General features: G+C 39.5%; 1 protein-coding gene across 9 annotated transcripts in view; it reads right to left on the minus strand.

Moving 5' to 3' along the window:
- INVS (inversin) overlaps window positions 1-26,869 on the minus strand; it is a 154,882-nt gene that overhangs the window by 56,870 nt on the left and 71,143 nt on the right. For 5 of the 9 annotated variants that reach the window (XR_008291073.1, XM_015068971.3, XM_015068964.3 and 2 more), the window contains exons 4-8: window positions 19,304-19,477; window positions 14,764-14,931; window positions 10,259-10,439; window positions 7,722-7,831; window positions 3,931-4,102 (exon numbers count right to left, since the gene is read on the minus strand). Coding sequence is in view for 8 of the 9 variants with exons in the window: in XM_015068971.3 (XP_014924457.1) it covers window positions 3,931-4,102; window positions 7,722-7,831; window positions 10,259-10,439; window positions 14,764-14,931; window positions 19,304-19,477 (805 nt within the window). In the remaining variant the exon portion in view is untranslated. The other 4 variants (XM_015068969.3, XM_053204874.1, XM_015068967.3 and 1 more) reach the window with 4 other exon arrangements.

Here is a 26,869-nt window from a genome sequence, read left to right on the forward strand (position 1 = left end):
TCTGTGTATCTTTTCCTCTTCTGATGTCTTCATTTTGGCTAAATGCAATTTAACCTTAAGGATTCTCTATTGTTCACTTCTACAGATTTGAATCTTCCTTTCTATTCATATGTACTACTCACATTTCCCCCCTTCCTGTCTATCTTTCTCATCTCATGGTTTCTTCCTTTCCATCCTGTTGCTCTGAAATGCTTTCCTTTCCTCAGTTACTACTTTATTATCTTTTCCTCCCTCTTAGAGGGGAAGGGAACAAAAACATGACAAAAGAGAAATGATTTAAACGAGGCAGGCAATTCTGCCCACCAACCCCCTAATAAACATCTGCCCCTGAGGGTTGGTGTGATGGGAGGTGTCAATCTACCAGCCCTTCAGTGGCTTAGCCGTGCTATTCCTGCCATCGGTCTGCATACCCATGTGGTACAGAGGGTATGTGCATCCCACTGTATTCAGTGCATTTTTCATACAACATGGCTCCAAACGCAAGCCATTGATTTCCTCAGGGCCCAATTTAAGAAGCAGCAACTTGTTTCAACATTGGAGAAAACACCTGAGAAGGAATGGGGTCTGCCTTCAAATGGGATTTGAAAGAGTCATTTTGACTATATATGAGTTTCATGTTATACTGACCTGTGCCTATGTTACTTCGTTCTAGCACTTGACTTATGTCATTACTCTTTGGATTACTCTTTAAATTCTATTTAAATACACCACTGCTTAAGTTCTGAGTTTGCCAGCATAAGTGCCTAGAGGTCTGGGCCAGTTCTTCCTAAGTATCATGGCTCTATAATGCCTAGAACAATGTTTCTTTCATAAGGAGTGATCCATGGACCAAACCTAGGATGCCTATAAAAACACAGATTCCCAGGCATTTGCTGAGAACCTGCTACGGGCTGGGTATTAACGTAAGGGTGGGAATTCAGCAGAGAACAAAATACATAAGGTTACGTTCTAGTAGGAGAAGCAAAATAAAAATGGAATGGATAAGCAAGAAAGTGTCAGATGGTGACAGATGGTATAATGGGAGTATTAAAAGGTACCTTGATATGCAGAGTGACTAGGAGACCACTTTAATGGATGGTGATGGAAAGCCTTGCTAAGGAGCTGATATTGAAGTTGAGACCTGAATCATAAAGAAAGAGGGAGCAATGTAGAGATCTCGAGAGGGAGGAGTTTGGACAAAGAGAACAGTTGGTCCAAGGGCAGGAGTGAATCTATGTGTTTAAGGAAAGCTAGGAAGCTGCAGCACAACGAATAAAGGCAAGTAAGTCGGAAAGGTAGAGAAGGCCAGGTATAAGTGGCCACATAGGGCCCAGTGATGAAGACACTGACGGACGTTACATAGGTGAGTGACAGTATTTGACTTGTGCTTTAATCAGATTGCTCTAGCTGCTCTGAAGAGAAGGCACTGTAGTAGGTTAGAATGAAAGCAGAGAGACCAGCTAACACTATTGAAGAAGACTCAGTAAAAAATGATGGTGGCTTGAGCTAGGGTGGCAGGAGTGGAGATGAAGAGAAGCAGAAAGATTTAAAATATAATTTAGGGACACTTGGGTGGCTCACTTGGCTGAGCACTGGACTCGATTTTGGCTCAGATTATGATCTCACGGTTTGTGAGGTTGAGACCTGCTTCCGGCTCTGCACTTACAATGCCTAGCCTGCTTGGGATTCTCTCTCTCCCTCTCTCTGCGCCCCCGCCCCCCCCCACCCCCCGGCTTGTGAGCACATGTGTTAGCTATGGATTGAAGAATTGAAAAAGCAAAAAGGAAACACTGAGGTATCACAGAGGTAGTAAATGCAGAAGACAGCCAGCAATTCTAGGACTAGGGGAACATAAAGAAGAAGATGGAATTGTTAAAACCTAAAAGCCTAGAAGAGGAGCCCTGTGGAGTGGAAACTCAGACCTCTGAGCAGGGCTCTGCTTGACTGGTGTTGGTGCTCTGGGGCTGGTACTGTGAGTGTTGGAGAAATTGCAAGAAATTAACCATCACCACTGGAACAAACTATCACTGCTGTGTTGAAGAAGACTGACTAGGGTGATGCTGGCTGACAGGAACAGGAAACCAAAACAAGAATAGTAAGCAAACAGGAAGGTGTAATCCCATTCTTCTAGCTTCCAGTTTCTCTCTACTGCCCCCTATGGGTGGATTCTAGCAGGGCACCTGCTGGCAAAGGGGAAAATGTGGTCTGCAGAGCCCCGGCCCTGGCATGTCAAAGACAGGAGAGTCCCGTTATCATATCTAAAAAACATTAGCAAAAATTCCGCCATATTGAATACACAGATAATGCCCATATTTTCCTGATGGTTTTATATATTTTTTTTCAGTTTGAGTGAAGATCCAAATAATGTCTGTATGTGGCTGTTGATGAGAACTCTTCTTTCATGGGAAGCAAAAACAACCCTGTAGAGGGATGATGGAGACAAACTCACTCTCGTAGAAGAGAAATGGCAGGAAGGCATGTCTGACATATAATAGAATCCCCTTAAGAGAAAGAGCCAGGGAACTGACGAATCTGAGAAGAAGTTATGTCTGAACTCCAACCATGGGGCACATCAGAAAGACACCTTTGGTCAAAAGGATGGAAGTATCCTTGCCCATACTTTATTAAAATACACGACAAAGTTAAACTAAAAGCAAAGCTAGTAATGGAGTGAAAGCCTGCATACTAATGGGAGTCTGACAAAAAATGAAACGTTCAGACCATTTATAAACTCAATGTCCCACATATCATGTCTGCAATATACCCTTCTTTAAGAAGCTTAAGGTCAAGAGACTCATAAATATGGAGAACAAACTGAGGGTTACGGGAGGGGCTGTGGGAGGGGGGAGGGGCTAAATGGGTCAGGGGCACTAAGGAATCTATTCCTGAAATCATTGTTGCACTAGATGCTAACTCATTTGGATGGAAATTTAAAAAAATAAAAAATAAAACAAGTTAAAAAGTAAAAAAAGAAGAAGCTTAAGGTCTACTGTGAAGCGCTGATAAAGAAATACTCTTGACAGTTCAAGTCTTTATTAAAATTGGTATTACCTAAAACTCTTTAAAAAACAGTTTAGAAGGGGTGGTGGCATAGGGATAGAGAGGGAGATTGTTAGGTATAACCCTGCCTCCCCACCAAATGCCACATCAGCAGTTCTGGTGGATGCAAACAGCTCTACTGTGTTTCCACAAGTAAGAAAACACTGAGAAGCTTGTAGCTGAGTTTTTATTCTGGTCTGTGTTGTGCTAATGTGCGATTTTCTTTCTTTTTCTGACTTGTAATTACGATATAGTACCCAAGGTAGAGACTTCCAAGTTGACAACGAAAGCTAAAAAAATTCATACCTCTCTTATTAGCCAACACACAGTTAAAGGGGCCTCTTCTTAGAAAAAGAGAGCGAAAGAAGGATCTACTGAAAGCTTTGGATGCAAATCTAACGTGAAGCTCTGAAGCTTCAAGAGTCATGTGGGGGTTATCTCTAAAATGGGAGATTTGGGAGGAGGTGATGCTCTTCAAATCTGAGAAAAGAGCACATTAAATGAGACATACATAGATATGTGCATTCCTTAAAATATAATCCTGTATTTTTGAAGTATGATCGATAACTACTAAATATGCATAGTTTAAGTACAGGTTTATTTATTTATTTTTTTATACCAAGATAAACGACATGAAGAGTTCTCATAATCATGTTTAAGGGGCAACCAGGCTTTTAAACCAAATGCCACCATTCACCTGGTAGAAACACAGGCTAATTTGAGCCATCAAACTTGGAGGAAATAAAGCGTTTGGAGTGATATCCTGGTAACCCAAACTTAAAATGTGCCAATGGAAGTCAAACAATATTAGATTAGGAACAATGATTTCAGGCATTACTGTACAACTTGTAGGGCACCTATACACTTTGGAACCCTAAAGAAAGCAAATGGAACAAGTCTCCCACTTCTTACCTGTACCTCCGTATTTGTCTGCCATGTTAATATCAATGTCAGATTTTAAACTCAGCATAGTCCTAAGGACATCATCACTGCCTTTTCCAGCAGCCCACATAAAGGATGTTCTTCCTTCCAGGTCTGAATCATCTTTCACTGAAGGATGTTTTAAAAATACTTTAACTGTTTCCTGTAAGAAAACTTGATTAAAAAAAATTGAGACAAGAGGGTAGCATTTTCTATGGTAATAAAGCCAGTGTTATATGTGACTTCCTCTAAGATGTGAAGTATTTTTTCCCTGCTTTCGAATCAAATGAAATTATCTTTTTTATGAATAATGAAAGTACAATTTCCATTGAAAGTAACAATCCTCTTTCTTTATATATTAGTTTTAGTTTCCATGCATTTCAAACACACAACCTAACTCCCTCATTCAACATCCTCATAATTGAGGATGAACATCCACAATCAAGTTTGAAAACTTTATAGGTCACTCTTTGAGAGATGAAGTGATGGTTAAAAGACTCATGGGGTGCCTGGGTGGCTCAGTCAGTTAAGCGTCTGACTTCAGCTCAGGTCATGATCTCACAGTTCGTGCGTTCGAGCCCCGCGTTGGGCTCTGTGCTCCAGCTCAGAGCCTGGAGCCTGCTTTGGATTCTGTGTCTTCCTCTCTCTCTCTGTTCCTCCTCCACTCATGCTCTGTCTCACTGTCTCTCAAAAAATGAACAAATGTTAAAAAAAAAATTAAAACACTCAAATATTCAGTGTCATGACCAACATTAAAACATAGGTTTTTCTTGGACATTTTACATGCAGAGACCTGTATACTCAGCCATGCCTCATACATTCTCTTGTTGTGTGTTTTGCCACTATAATTAAAAAAATATTTAATGCACTTACTGAATAATGATGTGTAACTACTGACAAATGCAGTGTTCAGTTCATTTAAACAGATATTTATTTATCAAGTCCTATATTCCAGGTCCTTCCTCTATGGAATCACACTAAAATTAGGACCTGCAATAATCCTAACAGGGCCTGACAATTTTAATGGGGGTTAATATTCACAGCTTTCTAAATTGCCTCTTTCCTTAAGCCTCAGATGCTTACACACATTTAGGGAGATCATAGAAACTTTAGCTTGAATGGAAGTAAAATAGTTTCAGGAAAAAAAAAAAATTCTGAAGGTTGTGAGCTGGCCAAAAGTGTCTAAGTGTTGATGCTCAATATTCTAAAGCAAGATGAAATTCAAGGGCAGCCCTTCATTCCCAGATGAAGAAATTTAGGTTCAAGGTCATACAAAGGTGGTAGATATAGGAGTGGAGTCCAGAGCTAAATCACAGCACCCTTTCCACTGTATACACCGTACGCCACTGTATACACCACTTCCTAGTGTTAAAACTCATTGAGCTACTGAGGTGTTAGAGTGGAGTGCTCTTAGGATCTACTGTGTATGCTTAGTACACACAAGATTGGAATAAACAAATGGATTTTAAAACATGGTAATTTTTTGGTCTGTTTTCTTTTACTAATTTGTAAACATTTCCTTGTTGAGTATGTTTTCGTAATGATGAATGTTCACAGAGGTTTGTGGATTTTTGTTATTATTTTCTAAAAAGGGACTTATAGCCTCCTGTGGGTTAACAGAGTCCAAGGAGATGAAGGGGCTTGAAACTGAGCTTAGAAGATTTGCATAATTATTAAAAAATCATCTCCGTAATTGGCAGATTATCCAGAGCAAGTATTTCTTTGGATAAACACCCATAATGTTCTGCCATTCTTCCTTATTCCCAGTAGCTTAATCACTTAATTGCTGGTATCTGTGCACATGTTAAATTTGGAGTCTAAGATGTGGGTTCAAGATCTTGGGCAAGTCATTTAATCTCTTGAAACCTTGGTTTCTTCCTCTTTAAGTTAGGGATACCACGTCCTCTCACAGGCTTGTGTTGAAATATGAATCGAGTTCTGATTTCCATAGGTTTAATAGGCTGGGCCAATGAATTTCTTATCTATCTGTAACAAGAAAGAGCTCCTCTTCAAAATATACTTTGTCTTTTTCTGAGACAATAGAATAATGGGAGACAATAGAAGATAATGGTTTGCCAAAAGTCTAGGTGATACATTTATAGAAATGCCAGGAAGGAGAGACCATAGCTATAGTTGCTCTAGGTACCAGAGACAAAGAACAATGGGAAAATAAGATATTTTAGGAATCTGAGCATTAAATTTATTCAGTGGTGCATTTGGGAAGGTCAGGAAGATGGGATTACACTATGCTGATGATGGCATTCTTATAACGTTTTTTTTTTGTTTTTTTTTTGGGACAGAGAGAGACAGAGCATGAATGGGGGAGGGGCAGAGAGAGAGGGAGACACAGAATCGGAAGCAGGCTCCAGGCTCTGAGCCATCAGCCCAGAGCCTGACGCGGGGCTCGAACTCACGGACCGCGAGATCGTGACCTGGCTGAAGTCGGACGCTTAACCGACTGCGCCACCCAGGCGCCCCTCTTATAACGTTTTTAAGTTTGTTTATTTATTTTGAGAGAGAGAAAGAGAGAGAGAGAGAGAGAGAGAGAGAGAGAGAGAGAGAGAGAAAGCAGGGGAGGGGCAGAGAGAGAGGGAGAGAGAATCCGAAGTAGGTTCTGCACCATCAGTGCAGAGCCTAATGTGGGGCTCGAACCCACCAACTGTGAGATCATGACCTGAGCCGAAATCAGGAGTTGGACACTTAAGTGACTGAGCCACTCAGATGCCCACATTCTTATAATTGAATGTAACCAAAGTTTCCACTACACACACCCATGCAGAATACAGTAAAATAAACTCTGACTGCTTTGACATGTGCCTTTTTGGATAAGTCTCTAGTTCTTGGAGGCCACTTACTCAGGAAGCTGAAACAACCTAGCTGCTATGTTACTGGCTGGACTGAGGGACATAAAGGATGCAAAAGTGCTTTGTAAAACTGTAAAGGGTGGCAAGGGAAGAATTATTAAAAATATTCAATACCTTTAGAAATAATTCACATTTTTGCTTTCTCAGCTATATAATACACAAAATTATTAGCACTAGCAATAGAAGGAATGCATTGCATTTCTTGAGTCCCTGCTCTGTACCAAGAACTACACTAGGCACTGGGCACAAATTTTCTCTGATTCTTACAACAATCCTGAGAGGAAAGGTATAATTATCCTCATTTTACATGTGAAGAAACTAAGGCTTAGGAAGCTAAGAAACTTGTTCCAGGTCATACAGCCAGCCGATGGCAGAGTCAGGATCCCAGCCAAGGTTAGACCAGTTCTAAGGCCTTGCCACACAAAGAAAATACTTGAACACTAAATGCATATAAAACCTTAGTGCCATAAAATTAACGAGAAGATGAAACATACTTACATAGAACAAAATGTTACACTGAACAGTTAATATAAAAACTGTGTTAAAATTTCACATGACTTACAACTATCCCTTGCTTTACAGTCAGAGTTAACAGTCTGAGCAATTGTTAAAATATAATTGCTACACAAACACAAACACTAGTACGTGTAAAACTGAAATGTGAATAAGGTGAGTGGATTGTAGGAATGTCAATTTCCTGTTTATGATACTGTTTCATACTTTTGTAAGCTGTTACCATTGGGGTAAATGTGGCTGAAGGGTACATGGGATCTGGCTGTTTTATTTCTTATGACTGCATATGAATTTGTAATTATGTCAAAATAAACATGTAATTACGCAAAAAGATAACTGGAATTTGTAATTATGTCAAAATAAACATGTAATTACACAAAAAGATAACTGTCACATTTTACTTACGGCAAAGTTACTCTGAGCTGCATAGTGCAAGGGTGTTGCTCCTTGGCTGTCGGATGGGATGGTTCCAGATTTATTTCTTTCTAAAAGGAGATGGACAATCTGTGCATGGCCTGAAAGTAGACACAAGGCAGTTATCACGTAAAAGGACTAGTTAATTTATAATCTATTTTAAGGAAAGTTTTCTGAATAGTGGCCCCCAGCATAGCTTCTTCTAACTTCTCACTAAAATACTATGATCACGTAGAACAAAGGCGAACACTTACAACACTGAAATCTTAATGATTCAATCAGAAAGGAAAGGATATGAATTACAATTGCTAGATTGAGAAAGAGTATATTAGGTATCAGCCCACTGCATTCCCTCGCTCTGTTTTATAAAACTGTCCATTAAAAACAGGAGGGAAGCCAGCCCCTGTCAGCCATCAGGGTCCCTAGTATCCAGGTCCCACTGTACAGCTGATCAGAACTGCACAGCTTTTCGGGAGGACAAAGTATAATAGAGCCTCTTGTAACCTCTGAGGCCTCCTATCAGTCCGCTCTACCCTCCCACCTCCACTTTTTTCACAGTAGGTGGTGATTTCAAATCCCAGAAAACGTGTGGCAGGAATGATGAGGTGGTGGCAGAGAAAATACTCCGCAGCGCATTCTGGGGGATGTGGTTTCCGCAAGTGAAGAGCTGTAGAAAGGATCAAAGAATGAACAAACATGGTAGCGGCATATTTGGGAGGCCTGAATATCATGCATTCTATTGCTTCCGTGTTCTGGGGACCCGGGCAGCAGAAGAACATGGACACACCGCAGGAGAAAAGCAGGCAGAAAAGGGGAATGTGGGTGGGAGTTGTGCTCACAGACCTGCTCCCAGGTATGACGCAGATGGAGTTCTCTGAGGTGGGCAAAGTGAGATCACAGGCAGACTACTGAGGCATGTCATCTTGTTTGAAAGATAAGGAGAAAAATTCTGTAAAGGCAGTATGAAAATACACTATAGGACAGGGAACTAGGAACACCATCAGGAGACGAAACGCATACCTCAGAACATGATCTAGAGAAGGGTCCAGAGGAAAAGCTCAGGAAACTGTTTGGCATCCTTGACTTGGGCAAAGAGATGTCCTCAATGGAATGAAACAGAATATCCTAAGAAGGAAATAATCTGAAACGCAAAGGTGATGGAAGGAGGCGAAAAGGAAAAAAGCTGAGATACAAAGAAACTGGGATGTGGGAAGGGAATCAAAATACAGCCTAAAATACAATCTATGAGAGTCAGAAAGAAAACAGAACTAGGGAACAAAAAGTCACTTTAGTGACCTGGAGACGAATTTGTGAAGTCCTCCCAGAACGCACCAGACAAAGAGAGAGGGATGAAACTGCACACTGAAGTGAAATCTAAATAATAATCATAAATCTGATAATAAGACGGAATGCAAATGCAAAAAGTATTCTGAAAAGACACAACGTGTAATTTAAAAACGAAGCCTGCAATAATAACTGGGGAAAACTTCAGATCATGTTAACAACTACTAAAAAAGCGATAAGTAAAGGCGTACTAAACTCCTCATTTTAAATTCGGTGGAAATCAATAGATGCAGTTTTGCTTTTAACTCTTGACTTATGTTTTAAAAAGTTTTCGATAAATTTAAAAGTAAACACTAATAGAACCTAAAACTCTCCTAAAACACTAGGCAATTCAAAACCAAATAACAACAAACCTAATCTAGATACCAAAAGGCAGGGGGAAAAAAAAACCCCAAAACATCAATAATACTCAAAGAACAGAATAGCAGAAAAAAGACCAAATTATATATCTTATAATAGTGACTATGAATGGGTAAAACTCCTTCACTGAAAGAGAAAGACTCTCAGGTTACACGCCCTCCAAAGCCAGACACAGACACATTTTTGCACTCTCTCATCTAACAAAGTGATCTCCAAAAAGGTTAAGTAAAAGGCATATCAGGAAAATATGAAGAAAAAAAAATCACATATCATAGTATTGGCACAAACATAAAATTAAAGCCCTCCTCCCCAAATACACAAGCATTGAATGTGAAGATTATTTTATATTTACATTTGTCAATGAATGTACATTACTCTTAAAATAAAAACATGTTAAGATACGATGTTGAAATTAAAACTGATCTATAACAGAGAATACATTTATATTACTAAAATTTAAGCATACAACAGAGGGATAGAAGATGCCACATATCAACTAAAAATTAAATTAAGGGCACCTGGGTGGCTCAGTCAGTTAAACACGCAACTCTTGATTTCAGCTCAGGTCATGATTTCAGGGTTCAAGGATTCGAGCCCAGCGTGGGCTCTGCGCTGACAGGCAGAGACTGCTGGAGATGGTCTCTGCTCCTCCCGTTGTGCGCATGTGCAAGTGCACACGTGCAGATGCGCATGCGTGCGTGTGCCCGCGAAAAACCCTTAAATTAATTAAACGGAGGTGGAAGCTGAGGTGAAGGGAAGCCATGGAAAGTTTCTGGTACTCATTGCAGTTCCTCCTACCGTTGATCCTTTGACTGACAGCTCACCTAGCAAAGCTGCCCAGTGAAGTGGGGTTCGAAATAAGTTGTCGTAAGACGTTATATTGCAGCTTTCATATGAGGTCAAGACATCAACCACTGTCACATTCCCATCAGCGACCGCAAAGTGAAGAGGTGTCCGACCCTCGTAGTCTTGCCAGTTCAGTAAGGACTCCGTGGGAGCAGCGTCCTATTTTGAAGAAACCAGAGACTTCAGACACACGTGGAATTCTCAGTAAATCACATTTGACATAAGCACGAGCTGAGCCATTTTCTAAACCTGTATATTCATTCTCTTAGCACAAGTGATAAAACTCAGAAAAAAAGTATACGTTCTAAACCTTTAAAAATTTCTTGTCATGTTTAACTATAAAAAATGCAGAAAAGATATAGTAAGTACCATTACTGACTATCCAGATTAAATAGGTGTCAATATATTGCCTAATGCGCTTTTGTACCTGTTATGGATTCGGCTAAAGCTGTATGTTTTATACTTTTGTTCCATATGTATGCATCCATAAACAATACGTAAATTATATATGTGTGCTTTCAATATTTATACCTCTGAGTTTATACTATGTATATCCTTTGGCAGTTTTTTTCCTTCAACACTATACTTTTGGGTGTCCATGTTGATACTAGTTCATTTGTTAAGCCACAATTTACTTATCCATTCTCCTTGTGAGGGACAGTTAGGTTATTTACAGTTGTTCCATTATTAACAATAATGCTGCAATGAACATGCTTCCTTTACATGTCCCTTTGTAGCACATGTGTGAGATTTTCCTCTAGCCCAGACACCTAGAAGGGGAATTTCTGGGTACAAGGATATTTACATTATCAATTACGTATTATCAAACTGCTCTCCAAATGGTTACACTAATTAACACATCCAGGACAATGTGTAAAAGTTTTTATTTCCCCACATGCTGGCACAAATTAACCCTTTGGTATTATCAGGCTTACTACATTTTTCCCCCAGTACAGGAATGAAAGCATTTTGCTGATGTTTTAATTTTATTTATTTTATGAATGAGGTTGTGTTTTATCATATGCTTATTGGCTGCTCTGTTTGAATTGACAGTTCACATTTACTCATTTTTCTCCTAGGTCTTTGTATCTACTGCGAGGTCCCCTTTCAAGAATAAAGGATTTATTTCCCTAGCTGCTGTGAGTGCTGCCAGCAGATGACCCTCAACTGTCAGGCTTTTACAATTGCTTCAGCTAAAGACAGTTGCTTCACTCAAGGTCATATCCCTTCTTAGATTAGGTCACAGCCAAAGCCAAGCCTTCCTGCCCCAACCTGAGAACTCTCTGAAAGGCCACACAAGTTTAGAGTTGCCTGTGTGGTCATCCTATTTTATATATAAAAAAAAGTATGAAAGGTATTTTAAACACTTCAAAAAAAGTAGTAGAATTTTACCATGGTGGCATTTTAGGCCTTTGAGTCTCCAAAGGACTAAGATGTGTTTACAAGGAAAAAAAAAAAAAGCCAAATCTGTGAGGAAACAAGATACGATGAGTGACAAGTATCCTCCAAGTACTCCAGATATTGGAGTTGACACATAAAGAATATAAAATAACTATGAACATGTAAAAAAATTAAAAATGAAATAAAAGGTGAATAAGGTAAAAAAACTATCAAAATGACGAGGCAGACTTAAAAAACAAGAAACAACAAAAAGAACTTTTAGATGTAAAAATATCGGATTGAGCAATGAATAGGGCAAACGAGAGAGTGGACTCAGGTGAAGAAAGGCTGAGTAAACTGGAAGGCGTGTTTGATGTAATTACCCAGAACATGGCAAGAAGATGGAAGGTAAAACAGACGAGACATGGAGAATAAAATAAAAATGTCTAAAATATGTGTAACTGGGACCATAAAGGCAAGAGTGTAGAGAATGAAAGAGAGGTAATATTTAATTTTTTTAATGTTTATCCATTTTTTCAGAGTGAGAGCGTGAGTGGGGGAAGGGCAAAGAGAGAGGGAGACACAGAATCCGAAGCAGCTCCAGGCTCTGAGCTGTCAGCACAGAGCCCGATGTGGGGCTCGAACTCACGAACCACGAGATCATGACCTGGCTGAAGTCGGATGCTTAACCATCTGAGCCACTGAGGTGCCCCAAGAGAAGTAATATTGGAAGAGGTAATAGCTATATATTTTCCAGAATGGACATGAATTGATAGTATACACCAAACATGACAAAAAACACCCCAAAACCAAAAACCAAAATAATGCACCAAAAAACAAACAAAAAAACCACCCCCCAAACAAAAGAACCTCCCCCCGCCCCCACCAGACACACTGTAGTGAAACTGCAGAATGCCACACAGACAAGAATGTAAAAGCAGCCTGTGAGAAAAGATAAATCATCTCTAAAGCAATGACATTTACACCAATACAGAATGCTCCACAGGAACAATGAAAGAAAGAAAGCAGCAGAAAAGCCTGAAAGAGTAGAGAAAAAGAAGTACTTAGAAGTGTGTATACAGAAAAACTATATATTCAAGAGCATGGTAGAAATGTAGACATTCCTTTTAAAAAAATGTTTATTTGTTTTGAGAGAGAGAGAGAGAGAGAGAGAGAGAGAGCGCATGTGTACAAGCAGGGGAGAGGCAGGAAGAGAGGGAGAGAGAGAATCCTAAGCAGGCTTTCTCTCTCAGCGCAGAGCCTGACATGGGGCTCAATCTTACGAACCCTGAGATCATGACCTGAGCCCAAATCAAGAGTCAGACGCTTAACCTACGTCAGGCTTAACCTACTAGCCACCCAGACGCACTGAAATGTAGATATTCTTAAGAGCAGAGAGCATTCACCACCAATACATCTACCCTAAAGGTAGATCCCTAAAGGGAGTTCTTAGAATTATATTTCAGGAAGTAAGATATTAACTCCAGAAGGAAAACTTGAGATTCAAGGAGCAATGCAGAGCAAAGGAATCAGTTAACATGTGGGTAGAAATAACTATTGCATATACAGTCTAATTTGTGTGTTACAAGCAAATAGGACTAAATATTAGACTATCATAGCTTATAAGCTGGAATTTGAGAAGCACTGATCAGAAACCTCAAAGAATCCACTGATAAATATTCAAAATTAATAAGAAAGTAATAAAAATTAATAAGCAAGTTGGTTAGATTCATATTCAATGAACAAAAATATCAACTGCATTTCCATGTGCCTTCAACTACCAGTTAAACATACATCTTAGATACACTAACAAAAAATAATAAAAGTTCAGGGGCACCTGACTGCTCAGTCAATAGAGCACTCGACCCTTGATCTCCCTTGAACTCACGTTCAAGCCCAATGATGGCTATAGAAATCACTTTAAATAAAAGCAATACTATTTTTATTTTTTTAAGTTTATTTATTTATTTTGAGAGAAAAAGAGACAGCATGAGTCAGAGAAGACCAGAGAGAGAGGAAGAGAGAGATAATCCCAAGCAGGCTCTGCACTGCCAGCACAGAGCCAGACATGGGGCTTGAACTCACGAAACTGTGAGATCATGACCTGAGCCGAAACCAAGAGCTGGACGCTCAACTGACTGAGTCACCCATGCACCCCATAAAGCAGCACTATTTTTAAGTAGCAAAAAAATGGAAATAGTTCCAAATGTCTGTTAATAACTGAATAATGTATGGCTTGTTCAGAAAATAGAATACTACATAATGGCAAAAAATAATATGTTACAGGTATACATAGATAAAATCACCAGCATAATATTGAGCAAGAAAAGCATGTTGCAAAAGAATACATTCAATGTGATTCCATGTATACAGAATTCAAAAGCATCAAAAATGAAACAATGTAGTGTTTAGGGATACGAATATATGTGGTAAAACTATAATGAAAATCAGGAATATAAACACATCATTGAGGATAATGGCTGCCTCTCAGAAAGGGCAAGAACAGAATGGTGTTGGGAGGTACCCAGGGAACTTCAAAGGTAACGGTTAATGTACTTGTTCTTATGCTCAGAGATGAGTACGTGAATATTTGTGGTTTCTATATTATTTACAACTTTTTTGTTTTTTAAAGTAGACTCCATGCCCAACACAGGGCTTGAACTCACGACCCTGAGATCAAGAGTTGGGCGCTCCATGGACTGAGCTACCCAGGTGCCCCTTGTATTCTTTATGTCTTACAAGCATTTTACAGATATCTCTACGCAGTGTTTAATAGGCGCAAGTATAAAACAGAGCCAGGGAAGGATAAATACAAATTCAGGAAAGTAGTTGATGGGGGACAGGGCAAGTGTGGCTTAAGTAGAGAGGATGTGTTTGGAAACTGGCATGTCGGAAATTCTGTGTGGTCTTAAATAGCAGCATAGCAGCACTACCGTGTTCTATTTCTTGAGTGATGGGTTCACGTGCCTGTTTTGTTTCTTCTGGTTCATAATTTGTTTGTGTGTCGTATATATGCTTTCGTATACTGGCTATTTCATAACAAAAAAGTTGTTTGTTGTTTGTCAGCAAGGCAGCCCGGGGCCAGCAACACCACCGTACTCACCAGGATGCATCGCACCGTATGAACAGCACTGGGATCTTTGTGGTTAGCTGCCCAGTGAAGTGGGATCTTGCCTTCGACGTCAGGGATCCCGATGTTGGAATCGTGCTTGATGAGCAGCTTCACGTGCTCCGGGTTATTGTAATAGGCACTCCAATGCAGAGCCGTTTGCTGCAAAATCGCGAGAGGCTCAGAAACACAGCAACAGTAACACAACAGATTTCCCCCAAGCTTTTATTGTGTGACGGGCACTGTTGTAAGAGCTTTCTGTATTTTACCTCATATAGTCATCGTGATAACTCTAGGCAATGAGTACTCTTGATTCTGCATGTGATTGATGAGGAAAGGGAGCACAAGGTGGATGAGTGCTCTGCTCAGGGGTATGAAGGTAGTTAAGCGGCCGGATTGAGATGTAAATCCAGGCAGTCTGAAGAGGCAGTCTGACCTCTTAATCATGACAGTCATTTAGGTCATCAGGTACTAATCAGTGGTAATACTGAGAAAAAGAAAAGCAGGCCGGTGGTTTATGAATAATTATCAACAAGGTAAGTAACAATCTTGATATCGCACCAAGCATTTTAAGAATTTGATAGAATGTTTTGAATTTCAGTATCTATCAAAAAGAAGATCCATGCATAGGAAATCATGGATTTGGAATCCACTTCTTATATCAAAGTACAAACTTAAATTTAACTATGATTTTATAGGATAAATTGTTAGACTTACTACTGATGTTAAGATACATGTTGCAAATACAGCGATATTGGCTTTATTTTGGATAAAAGTTAAAAGTGAACATCCTGTTGGGGCACCTGGCGGGCTCAGCAGGAAGAGCATGCAACTCTTGATCTTGGGTCATGACCTCAAGCTCCGCACTGGGCGTGGAGCTTCCTTAGAGAAAGAAATAAGGGCACCTGGGTGGCTCAGTTGGTTGGGCTTATGTCATGATCTCACGGTTCGTGGGTTCAAGTCCTGCTTCAGGCTCTGTGCTGACAGCTCAGAGCCTGGAGCCTGCTGCGGATTCTGACTCCCCCTCTCTCTGTCCCTCCTCCACTCATGCACTCACACACTCTCTCTCTCTCAAAAATAAATAAACGTGGAAAAAAAAATTTTTTTAAATGAACATCCTGAACTTGTTGGCATTGCTTTAAAATCCCCTCTGCCGTTCTCATCAACAAACCACAGTAAGACTGGTCTCTGTATTAAAAGAGTCACTGAGCAAACACAAAGAAATGGTTGGGCTGTACATTATCTCTTATGAACAGCAGTATCATCAATCCAGTCTAGAATCAGATCATTCGCCAGTAGGAACCAAGCTCACTTGCTACACTAAAAACTTTAACTGTTGACATATGTGGAATTTACGTACAGCGCACCTACAGGCATTTAATACGAAGAGTCACTCATTACTTTTTATTTAGTAATGACTGTAGAACAAAAACAGTCACAAATATAATAGAAAATAATTTCCTATAGTTACATTTTCTTCCTTCTTCCTCTTCTTCTTCTTTTTCTTCTTCTTCTTTTTAATTGTTTTAAATGCTTATTTATTTTTGAGAGACAGAGCATGAGCGGGAGAGGGGCAGACAGAGAGGGAGACACAGAACCAGAAGCGGGCTCCAGGCTCTGAGCTGTCAGCGCAGAGCCTGACACAGGGCTCAAATTCACGAACTGTGAGATCATGACTTGAGCTGAAGTTGGACGCTCAACCGACTGAGCCACTCAGGTGCCCCTCTTCTTTTTTTTAAGTAGGCTCTATGCCCAATGTGGGGCTTGAACTCACAACCCCAAGACCAAAAGTCTCATGCTCTACTCACTGAGCCAGGCAGGTGTCCCTATAGCCACATTTTCAATAAACAACATATACAATTTCTGTAATTCTTTTGTTATATTATGTTTGCTCTGAATATGTTTACTGAAAGGTAACACTAGATGTGTTGGATCTAATAGTACAAAGTTTGGGATTGTACTTTCTACATCTTCAAGCAATTTTTTCTAGTAATGATTATTATTTTTTTACTGTGATAAAATGTACATAACACAATTTATCATTTTAACTGTTTTTAAATGTACAGTGCAATGGCATTAAGCACATTCCCAAAGCTGTGCAACTTCGGCGCCTTCCACCCCCAGAACCTTTTCATCCTCCTAAACTACACTCCATACCCATTTAACAGTAATTCCCAATTTCCACCTGTTCCCAGCCCTTCACTTAGCATAATGTCTTCAAAATTCATCCATGTTGTAGCGTGTGTCAGAATTTTGTTCCTTTTTAAGGCTGAATAATATTCCCTTGCATGGACTGCATTTTGTTTCTCTAACCATCCTTCAACGGACATTGGGATTGTGGTCATCATTCTCCTACTGTGAATAATGCTGCTATGAACATGGGTGTATAAATATCTGCTCACATTTTTGATTTCAGCTCTTCTGGGTTGATACCCAGAAGTGGAACTGTTGGATCATGGGGTAGTTCCATGTTTAATTTTTTTTTTTTTAATTTTTTTTTAATGTTTGTTTATTTTTGAGACAGAGAGAGACAGAGCATGAATGGGGGAGGGTCAGAGAGAGGGAGACACAGAATCCGAAACAGGCTCCAGGCTCTGAGCTGTCAGCACAGAGCCCGACGCGGGGCTCGAACTCACAGACCGCGAGATCATGACCTGAGCCAAAGTCGGCCGCTTAACTGACTGGGCCACCCAGGCGCCCCCATGTTTAATTTTTTGAGAAATTGCCATCCTTTTTTCCATGGTGGCTGCACCATCTTACATTCCTACCAGCACTGGACAGGGTTCAAATTTCTCCACATCCTCACCAATGCTTGTTATGTTCTGTTTTGGTAATGACAGTCCATCCGAAAGCGTGTGAAGTGTTATCTCATGGGGGTTTTACGTTGTTCAGTTTAAATACATGATACAAAACTTTGGGTCTGTGAAGAGTGTAAATTAGAAAAACAAACAAACAACGGATCCTTCCTGTCAGTTTGAGAATCGTTGCTTTGGGCTTTTGTCCTGTTCTCGTCTCTGTGCCTACCTGGACCTTGCAGATCTGTTTTCCATCTGTCTGGCCAGATAACCTCCCATCCCTGTTCAGTAACAGAACAGAAAAGTACTGGACAATAGCAGGGAGTTCCTAGAAGATTCTGAGGAAGACATCATGGTGCCTGAAGACATCTGTGCCTTGGTAAGTGATTCATGGGGCTTTGTGGACTGATCAAAGTGCTTTTTCAGTGAAATATTAGCACTACAAACATGGTATGAGTTAGGAATAATACTGGTTTACAGTAGTTGTAAAATACTGAAATGTAAAACATTTCAGAATGTAGGGTTATGTGAGTCATGGGTAAACAAATTCTGAAAACTACAGGAAGAGCCTGTGAAGGGCAGTGTAAGGGTCAATGGACATGAGCCCAGCGGGTTTAATCCCAAGAGTTTTAATCACATATGGGCGTGCTGAAGGTAGCAAGAACTCCATGATTCGGTGCCTCGTGGAAAGGAAGAGGATTTTTGTACTTGTCTAACTGAACACCACATTTTTATTTCCTGTAAAGAACGATCAAAGCATTGGTCAAAACAGTGGCTGGCGTGTTCAGTATGTTAAAATTCAAGATCCGGGAGGATAACTGATCCTGGCAACAAGTGCCAGAGCAGATGTCAGAGCCAAAATGAAACGAATAATATTTATTGTATAGCTAACATTTATTGAGAGTTATTTTATGACGATGCTATGGGAATTGTGTTAAACCCTATTTATATGGGTTTAACCCTACATATATTTATATACCTCATTTTATCTTCAACAACCCTATCATCCCCTTTTCACATGAGAAAATGGAAGAGCAGAGGAGTTAAGAAAATTTTCCCAAAGGCACAGAACAAGTAAGTAGTGGCTTCTAGACTGAAACTCAAGAAGTCTGATGCTAAAGCCCAGACCATTATACCACTGTGCACTTACTACATTGCCCCAGGCATTTGGCCACAAGGAAACTCACCCTTGGTAACTATCACTACTAGCTGTCAAATATTGGGATTTGGAGATAGGCCTGGGTTGAATTCTAGTCTTGCCTCTTGGATCTCGGACAGAATTTTAATCTTCCTGAGCTTCAGTTTCCCCATCTGTGAAAAGGAGATGATACTACCTACCACACACGGTTGGTAGGAGGATAAAATGGCAGAATTTAAATGAAATTTTTCACTGGGGAGTATGAAGACTAGAACACATTCCACCATGTGTAGGAGCAGTGGTTCTTCCTTGAGCTTTCACATCATAAAAGGATGTGAATTTGCTTTTGCTCTTAATTTGCCTCCTGATTTTGGCAGTCCCTTACCTTTTTTTTTTTTTAATTTAAGTTTATTTATTTATTTTGAGAGAGGGAGAGACAGAGAGGGAGGGAGGAAGAAACTCCTGAGCAGGTGCTGCACCATCAGCACAGAGCCCGATGCGGGGCTTGAACTCATGCAATCATTAGATCATGACCAAAGCTGAAACCAAGAGTTGGGCCCTTAACCGAATGAGGCAGCCAGGTGCACCCCCTCCCCCTCACCTTGTTTTTATCCTGTGTATCCACTTCTCCTGGTGCCATAAACTTCAGCAGAAGCGCCAAACACTTGGGGCTCTTGTGCCGAGTGGTCAAGTGCAAAGGGGTCATCTCTTCCAGATCCTTTTGCATCCAGTTTGCTCTGCGTGTAAGTAAGAGTTTCATGAAACGATAATTTCCCTAAATAAATAAATAAATAAATAAATAAATAGAAAGAAACAGTAAGAAGAAATTTAGTTTGGGGCCAAGGAATTTTCTAAATTTTAAAATGTTTTAAGTAGTTTAATTATTCTGCTAGAGTAAAAATATTTAGATATATCAATTGATCAAAGGACAAATACTTAAAATCCCACTACTCTATCAATTCTTTTACTATGAAAGTTCCCTTCCAACCACTTCCTATATGCATATAATTTACACTGCATGCATATAGTTTACAATAGTTTAAATAGCTGGTCAATGTTTCATTTATTGAACCATTCTAATTTCCAGTATTTTCTTTTATAGAATATGATACAATGTACATTTATTTCCACATAGTTTTCCTTAATTTTTTCATAAGAATAAATGATCAGGAATCAATTTAGTGTGCCAAAGGAGTTTATACAGTTTTTGGTGTATTTTCCAAATTGCTATCCAGTAGCAGCAAAGAATATACTAGCACATTCTGACCCATACAGCACCTATTATTTATATTCAAAGTATAATAACCTTGCGAAATGATCAGAGATTTAAAATCCCAATTTACAGGTGAGGGAGGTGAGATTCACAGTGGTTGAACATTTTGTTCACGGTCATCAGGTTACTAAAGTATAAAGTAGGTGGTTAGTTTTCTTGCAGAGTTACGTAGAGGTACAACTGAGAGAGATGAATCTTGTTCGGAGTTTGGGTCCCAGACGCATCTGGTCACCTAAACACCAACCTAGAAGTCACTGGAGGCCATCCACTTGCAGGCAGTACTCTCCACAGCAGTTAAACCCTCCAATCTGGTAGAATCAACCCATTCAGAGAAAGCAGCTTAGCTACAGGGGTTAGAGCAATCCACTGGTGGGGATCCAGGTCAACTGTGTGTGTGTGTAATATGGTAGCTTTGAAACCAAACAAAACCCTCAAAAAATTGTTCTTTGGAGCTCCTTCCTGAGATATAGTTCCATATTTCCAATTCTGGTTGGAGCCTTCAGTTTGCTTGGTACCACAGATATTTGAAAGTCAATATAACGAAACTGTACGACATAGTCAAGTTCTCTGCCTGCTTCATGCCTGTTTATCTCTCCCTATTCAAAGCAGAATGGCAGTCAGGGTTATCTGTCCTTTTCATCTTCTGAGATCCTCTACATCCTTAATATTGTTGGAAATGTGGTTTTTTTAGCATTATAATGTATTGATATTCTACCGTGAGTGGCTATGAGTATTAGTAAGAAAATATTTATGAGTTAAGCAGCCCCTCCCCCCATTGTGATGAATGTGAGGCTCTAAGGCAAAGGGACCAGCTAGGGAGACAATGAGGTGCAGAAGGATGATGGTTCCCTGCTCATACCCACAGGGACAGAGACAGGAGTCAACTCAGCTCAAGGGCTGGGCCACAGATAAGAATCAGAGGCTAAAAAAGTGTCCATCAGGCTGTCTATATTAGATGGGCAGACTTGGAATGGACCAAAAAGCAAAGTGACTCAGCTCAATTATTTCCTCTCAGAGAGGCTTTCCTTGACCACCCTAATGGAACTTATTTTGTTGTGCTTCATTCTAGTACCTTTCCATTTCCTTCATAGTACTTTGCTAAGTTTTTAGTTACTTATATTTGTTTATTTCCCTTCCCTGTGATCTCCTTCACGAGCTGTAAGCCTCATGAAGGCAGAGACTGTGTTTTACTGGGCACGGTGTTTGGCTAGCTGCTGGCACAACATAGGTGATTACTTGAAGGACTGAGTAAATGAGAGGAAATAAAGTGGGTGGGGGGATGGGCTAAATGGGTGAGGGGCATTAAGGAAGACACTTGTTGGGATGAGTACTGGGTGTTATACCTAGGTGATGAATCACTGGAATCTACTGCTGAAATCATTATTGCACTATATGCTAACTAACTTGGATGTAAATTAAAAAATTAATTAATTAATTAAAAAAATACCTTCCAGAGGTTTCTCTTTTTGTTTACAAATTCTTAATGTTGCTATACTAGATCATAACAGTTAAGAATCTTAATTCTCAGATGTCTGGTATTTGGTTACTCTTCCTTTTTAATGTTTTGTTTATTTGAGCATCATTCATCTGGCTTTCTCATGTCATCCAGTGCCAGCTTTTGAGAAGTAAGGTGCTAAAACTTCCTCAAGAGGGCACCCTGCTCTAAATCTCTTGCCATCTTTTCTTTGAAAAAAGAAATGGTGCCCAGGAGAAACAAATCTATGTGGTACTTCTTACCAAAAAATAAAGCATGACCTTTCTGAGTATAACATTTCAAATATTACAGAATAATTCATCACGACCTTTTAAAGATATTCAATCAGACAATCATCTTGATTCTGGAATCCAGAGGAAAGGGGAAGGAAAAAGAAAGAAACAAGAATATATTGGTGGGGGTGACTACTGACTTACAGACACAGTGCTTCGTGTATTCACACCTTACATTGTTCTGGGGATTCTACCTATAGAAAACATGATGCACTAGGTAATAACATTTATTTATTCACCCCTCAAAAAACATTCATTGAGTCTTGTTATAAAGCAGGCAAGAGTGAAACGTTTACACTAAGCCTTATTTATGACAAAGCTCTAGGATGTATTTGCTCCTCACAGAAGTATAATGGAAAGGTTTTACAGATGAAATAAAGTATCTTCCTGTGCCTCTATTTCCTCATCTGCAAAACAGGGATGGAGTACCTGAGATTATTGTGCATATGAAATGATAAAGATCATATTTGTACTCAGTGCACAAAGTAAATGCTTAGTAAATGTTTGCTGGTTTTATTATGAACAGTTTTCCAATGTGGAGGAGGCAACAAAATGTAGCTAATCAAGTAGAAACAAGAATGGCCCATGATTGACAGCATATAGATAGAAAGATCTGACCACACATAGCATATACACTTCAGCTAGAGAAGTGTGGAGAAAACCAAGGTTAGGGACAAGTAAAAGTGGAAATAATTGGGATGTCATAAATAGTGACCTTCTGATTTTTTTTTTTTTTTACATTGAGAAAGATGCCTGTACTCTGCCTACAGAAAATGATGACACAGGACCAATAAGGGTGTACCCAGTAGGAAATCTGTGGGAACCCTGGGGAGATGTTAGCTTCTCTTCCCAAAGGCAGGGACACAACAGATATTATCTATAAATGTTGGGACTGGAAACACTATAATCCATTTGGACCACCATCAACTTCCTGGTCTCATGAACAAGCATTTATTAGATGCCCAGGGCATGCAAACTCAATTCTGAGGATGAGCAGAGGTGGCAGAGAACTCTAAGAACTAAAATCAGGAGAATATTTCTAGTGTCAGTGGAAAAGGGGAAGATACCAGTTCAAAACAGGAAGCTAATTTGATAACCTTCTGAAGGTTGTTATGACTGGGGACCCCTATCCTAGACAACTTTGCTTCCTATAAAGCCCTCTCAATAAAAAACAAACAAACACAATGTTTAAATGTTTCCTTAATATTGCTTAAAATTCAGACTTCTTAAGTTTTCAGGTTTATTCTTAAATGCAAGAATAAGGAGGATTTGGAGTTAATCATTTAGCACCATCTCTTAGGGGCACACAGAACTTAATCCTCAGGTGAACACTGTTTTGGGATCTGTTTTTATAATTTCTGACTGAATAGGAAATAGTATAAGAGTGCAGGAGATAATAGAGTATATGTTCCTAAGAAAACTCATGGTAGGGGGGCGCCTGGGTGGCTCAGTCAGTTAAGTATCCAACTTGATTTTGGCTCAGGTCATGATCTCATGGTTCGTGAGATCGAGCCCCATGTCGGGCTCTGTGCTGACAGTGCGGAACCTGCTTGGAATTCTCTCTATCCTCTCTTTCTGCCCCTTCCCTTTGCTTGTGTGTGCGTTCTTTCTTTCTCTCTCTCTCTCTCTCTCTCTCTCTCTCTCTCAAAATAAATAAATATTAAAAAAAAACTGATGGTAGTGAGCACAAGTTGAGAGAGCTGAAGTTAGAGAATGTCCTGATTTAGTCACCAAAAGGACATTAGCCCTGATCTGATCTGATGTTATGCCACCGAAGTGAGAAAACATTTACTAATGTCTCTGAAACATTGAATAAGATATTTTGTTTTGCTATGTAGCCATAATCCTCATCTTAATCTTCCCATAATTAACAGGAGCTTCTTTTGTCTGTGATGTAAATGATTATGACATTTGGATTTCCCCCAAATGCAGGAAAAGGACTACAATATCTAAAAGGGTAAAAGAGGATAAAAAAAGTTCTCTGACCTGGAGAACACACTTAAAAGGAATCTGGGAAATAAATCAATCCAAAATGTGACTTTTAACCTTATATATTTTTTTGTCTGTCCAGTTCTCTAAAATAGGCTCCATTTTTAGAAAAAGCATATAGTCAGTTAATCTTAATAACAATAATATGGGAGTTTTGAGTGAAATGCCTTGATATTTTCCTTCAGATTCTTAATTTATTATTATTTTTTAAGGTTCACATTTGAGAGAGAGAGAGAGAGAGAGGGAGAGAGAATGAACGGGGGAGGGGGCAGGGAGAGAGGGGAGAGTTTCCAAAGTGGGCTCCGTACTGACAGCAGAGAGCCTGATATGAGGCTTGAACTCATGAACTGTGAGATCATGGCCTGAGCCAAAGTTGCATGCTCTCCTACTGAGCCACCCAGGTATCCCTAGATTTTTTATTTTTAAGAAATAAAACAGAACCAATACGGTTCATGATCCCTCTGTGGCCCTCTCCAATTCTCCCTCTTTAGAGACTACTATCCTGAATTTGGAGTTTTTCATTCCAATGAATGCTTTAATACATTTGTTTCTTACACATATATGTACCCATAAGCTACATAGTATTGTTTTACATATTTTTGGTCTTTATATAAATAGTACTGTATGATCGCTTGCCACCTTTTTACTCAAAGCAGTGCTTTTTTGAGATCTATCCAAGTGGCTCCAGTTCATACATTTTCACCGGAGAAAGTATTTTGTCATATGAAAATAACTGTATTTCTTTATTCTCTAGAGGAATATTTAGCATGTTTCCCATTTTTCACTATTGTGGACAATACTGTCTGGACAATTTTCTTCTACATGTCTCCTGGTAAATGTGCAAGAATTTCTGTAATGCTGGGTTGAAAGTGCTCTTTAAAGCAGCTAGTCCAATTTGTATTCTCACCAGGAATGTATGAGAATTTTTATTTCTTCACATCCTCGCCACACTTGGTTTTGTCACACTTGCTAACTTTTGCTAGTAAAATGGATACACAATTGTGTTTTGCCATGGATTTAATTTTCATTTCCCTGACTGAGGTGGAATGTTTTTATATGTTTATTGGCCATTTGCTTCTTTTTCTGTGAATAGCCTTTTTGTGTTGTTTACTCATTCCCCAATTTAGCTCTTTGTCTTTTTCTTAATGATCTGTAGGAGTTATTTACATATTCTGTATACTAATTCTTGGTTGGTTTTGCAAATATCTTCTCTTTGTGTGGATTGTCTTTTTGCTTTGTTTATGCTCTTCAGCTAGGAATGAATTCATGATCTGAATAATGATATTGCTAGCTTTCTTAGCATTAGAGTTCTTCATTTATTTTGGAATTTTTGTTTGCAGGCTCATTCATTCATTCATTCAATCATTAAAAATGTTTAGGGTTTCCCGGGTGGTTCAGCCAGTTAAGTGTCTGACTTCAGCTCAGGTCATGATCTTGTGGTTCGTGAGTCCAGGCCCCACATCAGGCTCTGTACTGACAGCTCAGACCCTGGAAACTGCTTTGGATTCTGTGTCTCCCTCTCTCTCTGCCTCACCCCTGCTTGTGTGCTGTCTCTCTCTATGTCTCAAAAAGGAATAAACATTAAAAAAAAATTTTTTTTTTAATGTTTGTTTAAGAGAGAGAGCGTGTGCACTAGCAGGGGAGGGGCAGAGAGCGAAGGAGTGAGAACCCCAAGCAGGCTCTGTGCTGTCAGCACATAGCCCAGCAGGGGGCTCCATCTCATGGTTGGTGAGATCATGACCTGAGCCAAAATCAAGAGTTAAACACTTAACCAAACTGCCCTACCCAGGTGCCCCTGCAGGTTCATTTTAAAGAGAAGATTGTTTGCTATGTTTTTCTTTTTTCTCCCTCTCTCTTCCTCTCTCCTTTCTTACCCTTACAGCTGCTAACATCCGCTCCTAACGCACTAAGAATCTGTTCTTAGAATGCTCTTTTGCAGCCTCATCTCCAGCGATATGAGGGATGTCTTCCTGGTCCCGAGGCTTGATCTTTGTCCTGCTCCTGCCACTTCTCTAGACTAAGAGCTTCCTCTAAAGCTATAGCTTCATATTAAGGTAAAGAATACCCCCCAATTCTAAGTACTTTCTTGGCTTTCATGTGACCACTTTTCACTCACTTAGTGGGGAAAAAAGGGAGTACCTTCCTGAGCCAGAAGTATTTGAAATATTCTCCAAGATGGCTCCCTGTTCCTGGTAAGTGTCTTAATCGTTAACTTCTAGACTACTGGCAGCTGAGCTTCAAAACATTCTGAATCCCTACCTCTACATTTCTTCTCCAAATGGCTACCATATTTTCTATATCTGGCTCCTTGGAACCTTTGCTATTTGCTTCCTCTTCAGTTGAAACAATTACTTTAATAGACTCCAATGCTTAAGACTTGGCTAACCCTGCCTGTAGCTGCCTCTTTCCCTACTGAAACACCAAAGAGAACAGATAATTTCCCCAAACCAATACAGTAGTTTGGGACCTACATGTTTCTCGATTATGATCTTTGCATTCTTGTTCCATGTCCTTCCTTAGCATTTATATTTACTTTCAGTGTAGTTGAATCGAAAACAATTGTTCACTATGTATACAAATGTTCACTACATTTTTCTGTTCATTTATAGGTTTGTATATAATTTTGTCCTGGAAAATATTACAACTATATATGTGTATATAAAATAGCACATACAGATGCAAGGTAGGCATTCTGCCATATTTCATTCTAAATCTAATCATATTATGTACCAAAATATACATTATTTACAACCGAATTGGAAATAATAGAAACATGAGTTGTTATTAAGTCCAATGATGTCTCTATAATTATGTATTTATAAACCCTCAAGGCATTTAAAATATTAATTTTTAAAAAGAATCACTATCCTTGGGAAGTATTTAGGTCACAAATATCACTGATCTCATTACATCAAACTTTTCTGTAATGGTTGCAGACACAAATGAGTCTTGGAAATACCACAAGAGTGCTGGGAGAAGCAATCTGCCATGGGTCCTGAGTGTCCCTGCATGTATTTACTGGGTATGCCAAGAATGCAAAGTCTTGACTCCTCTTTACTTAGGCTGTCCCTCAGAGTTGGGTTTGCAGCAAGCAATCTTAAAGGACATTAATGTCCTCCAGGACATTAGACAAGGAGC

This window comes from Acinonyx jubatus, chromosome D4 (assembly GCF_027475565.1).
Source record: "Acinonyx jubatus isolate Ajub_Pintada_27869175 chromosome D4, VMU_Ajub_asm_v1.0, whole genome shotgun sequence".
NCBI lineage: Eukaryota > Metazoa > Chordata > Mammalia > Carnivora > Felidae > Acinonyx > Acinonyx jubatus.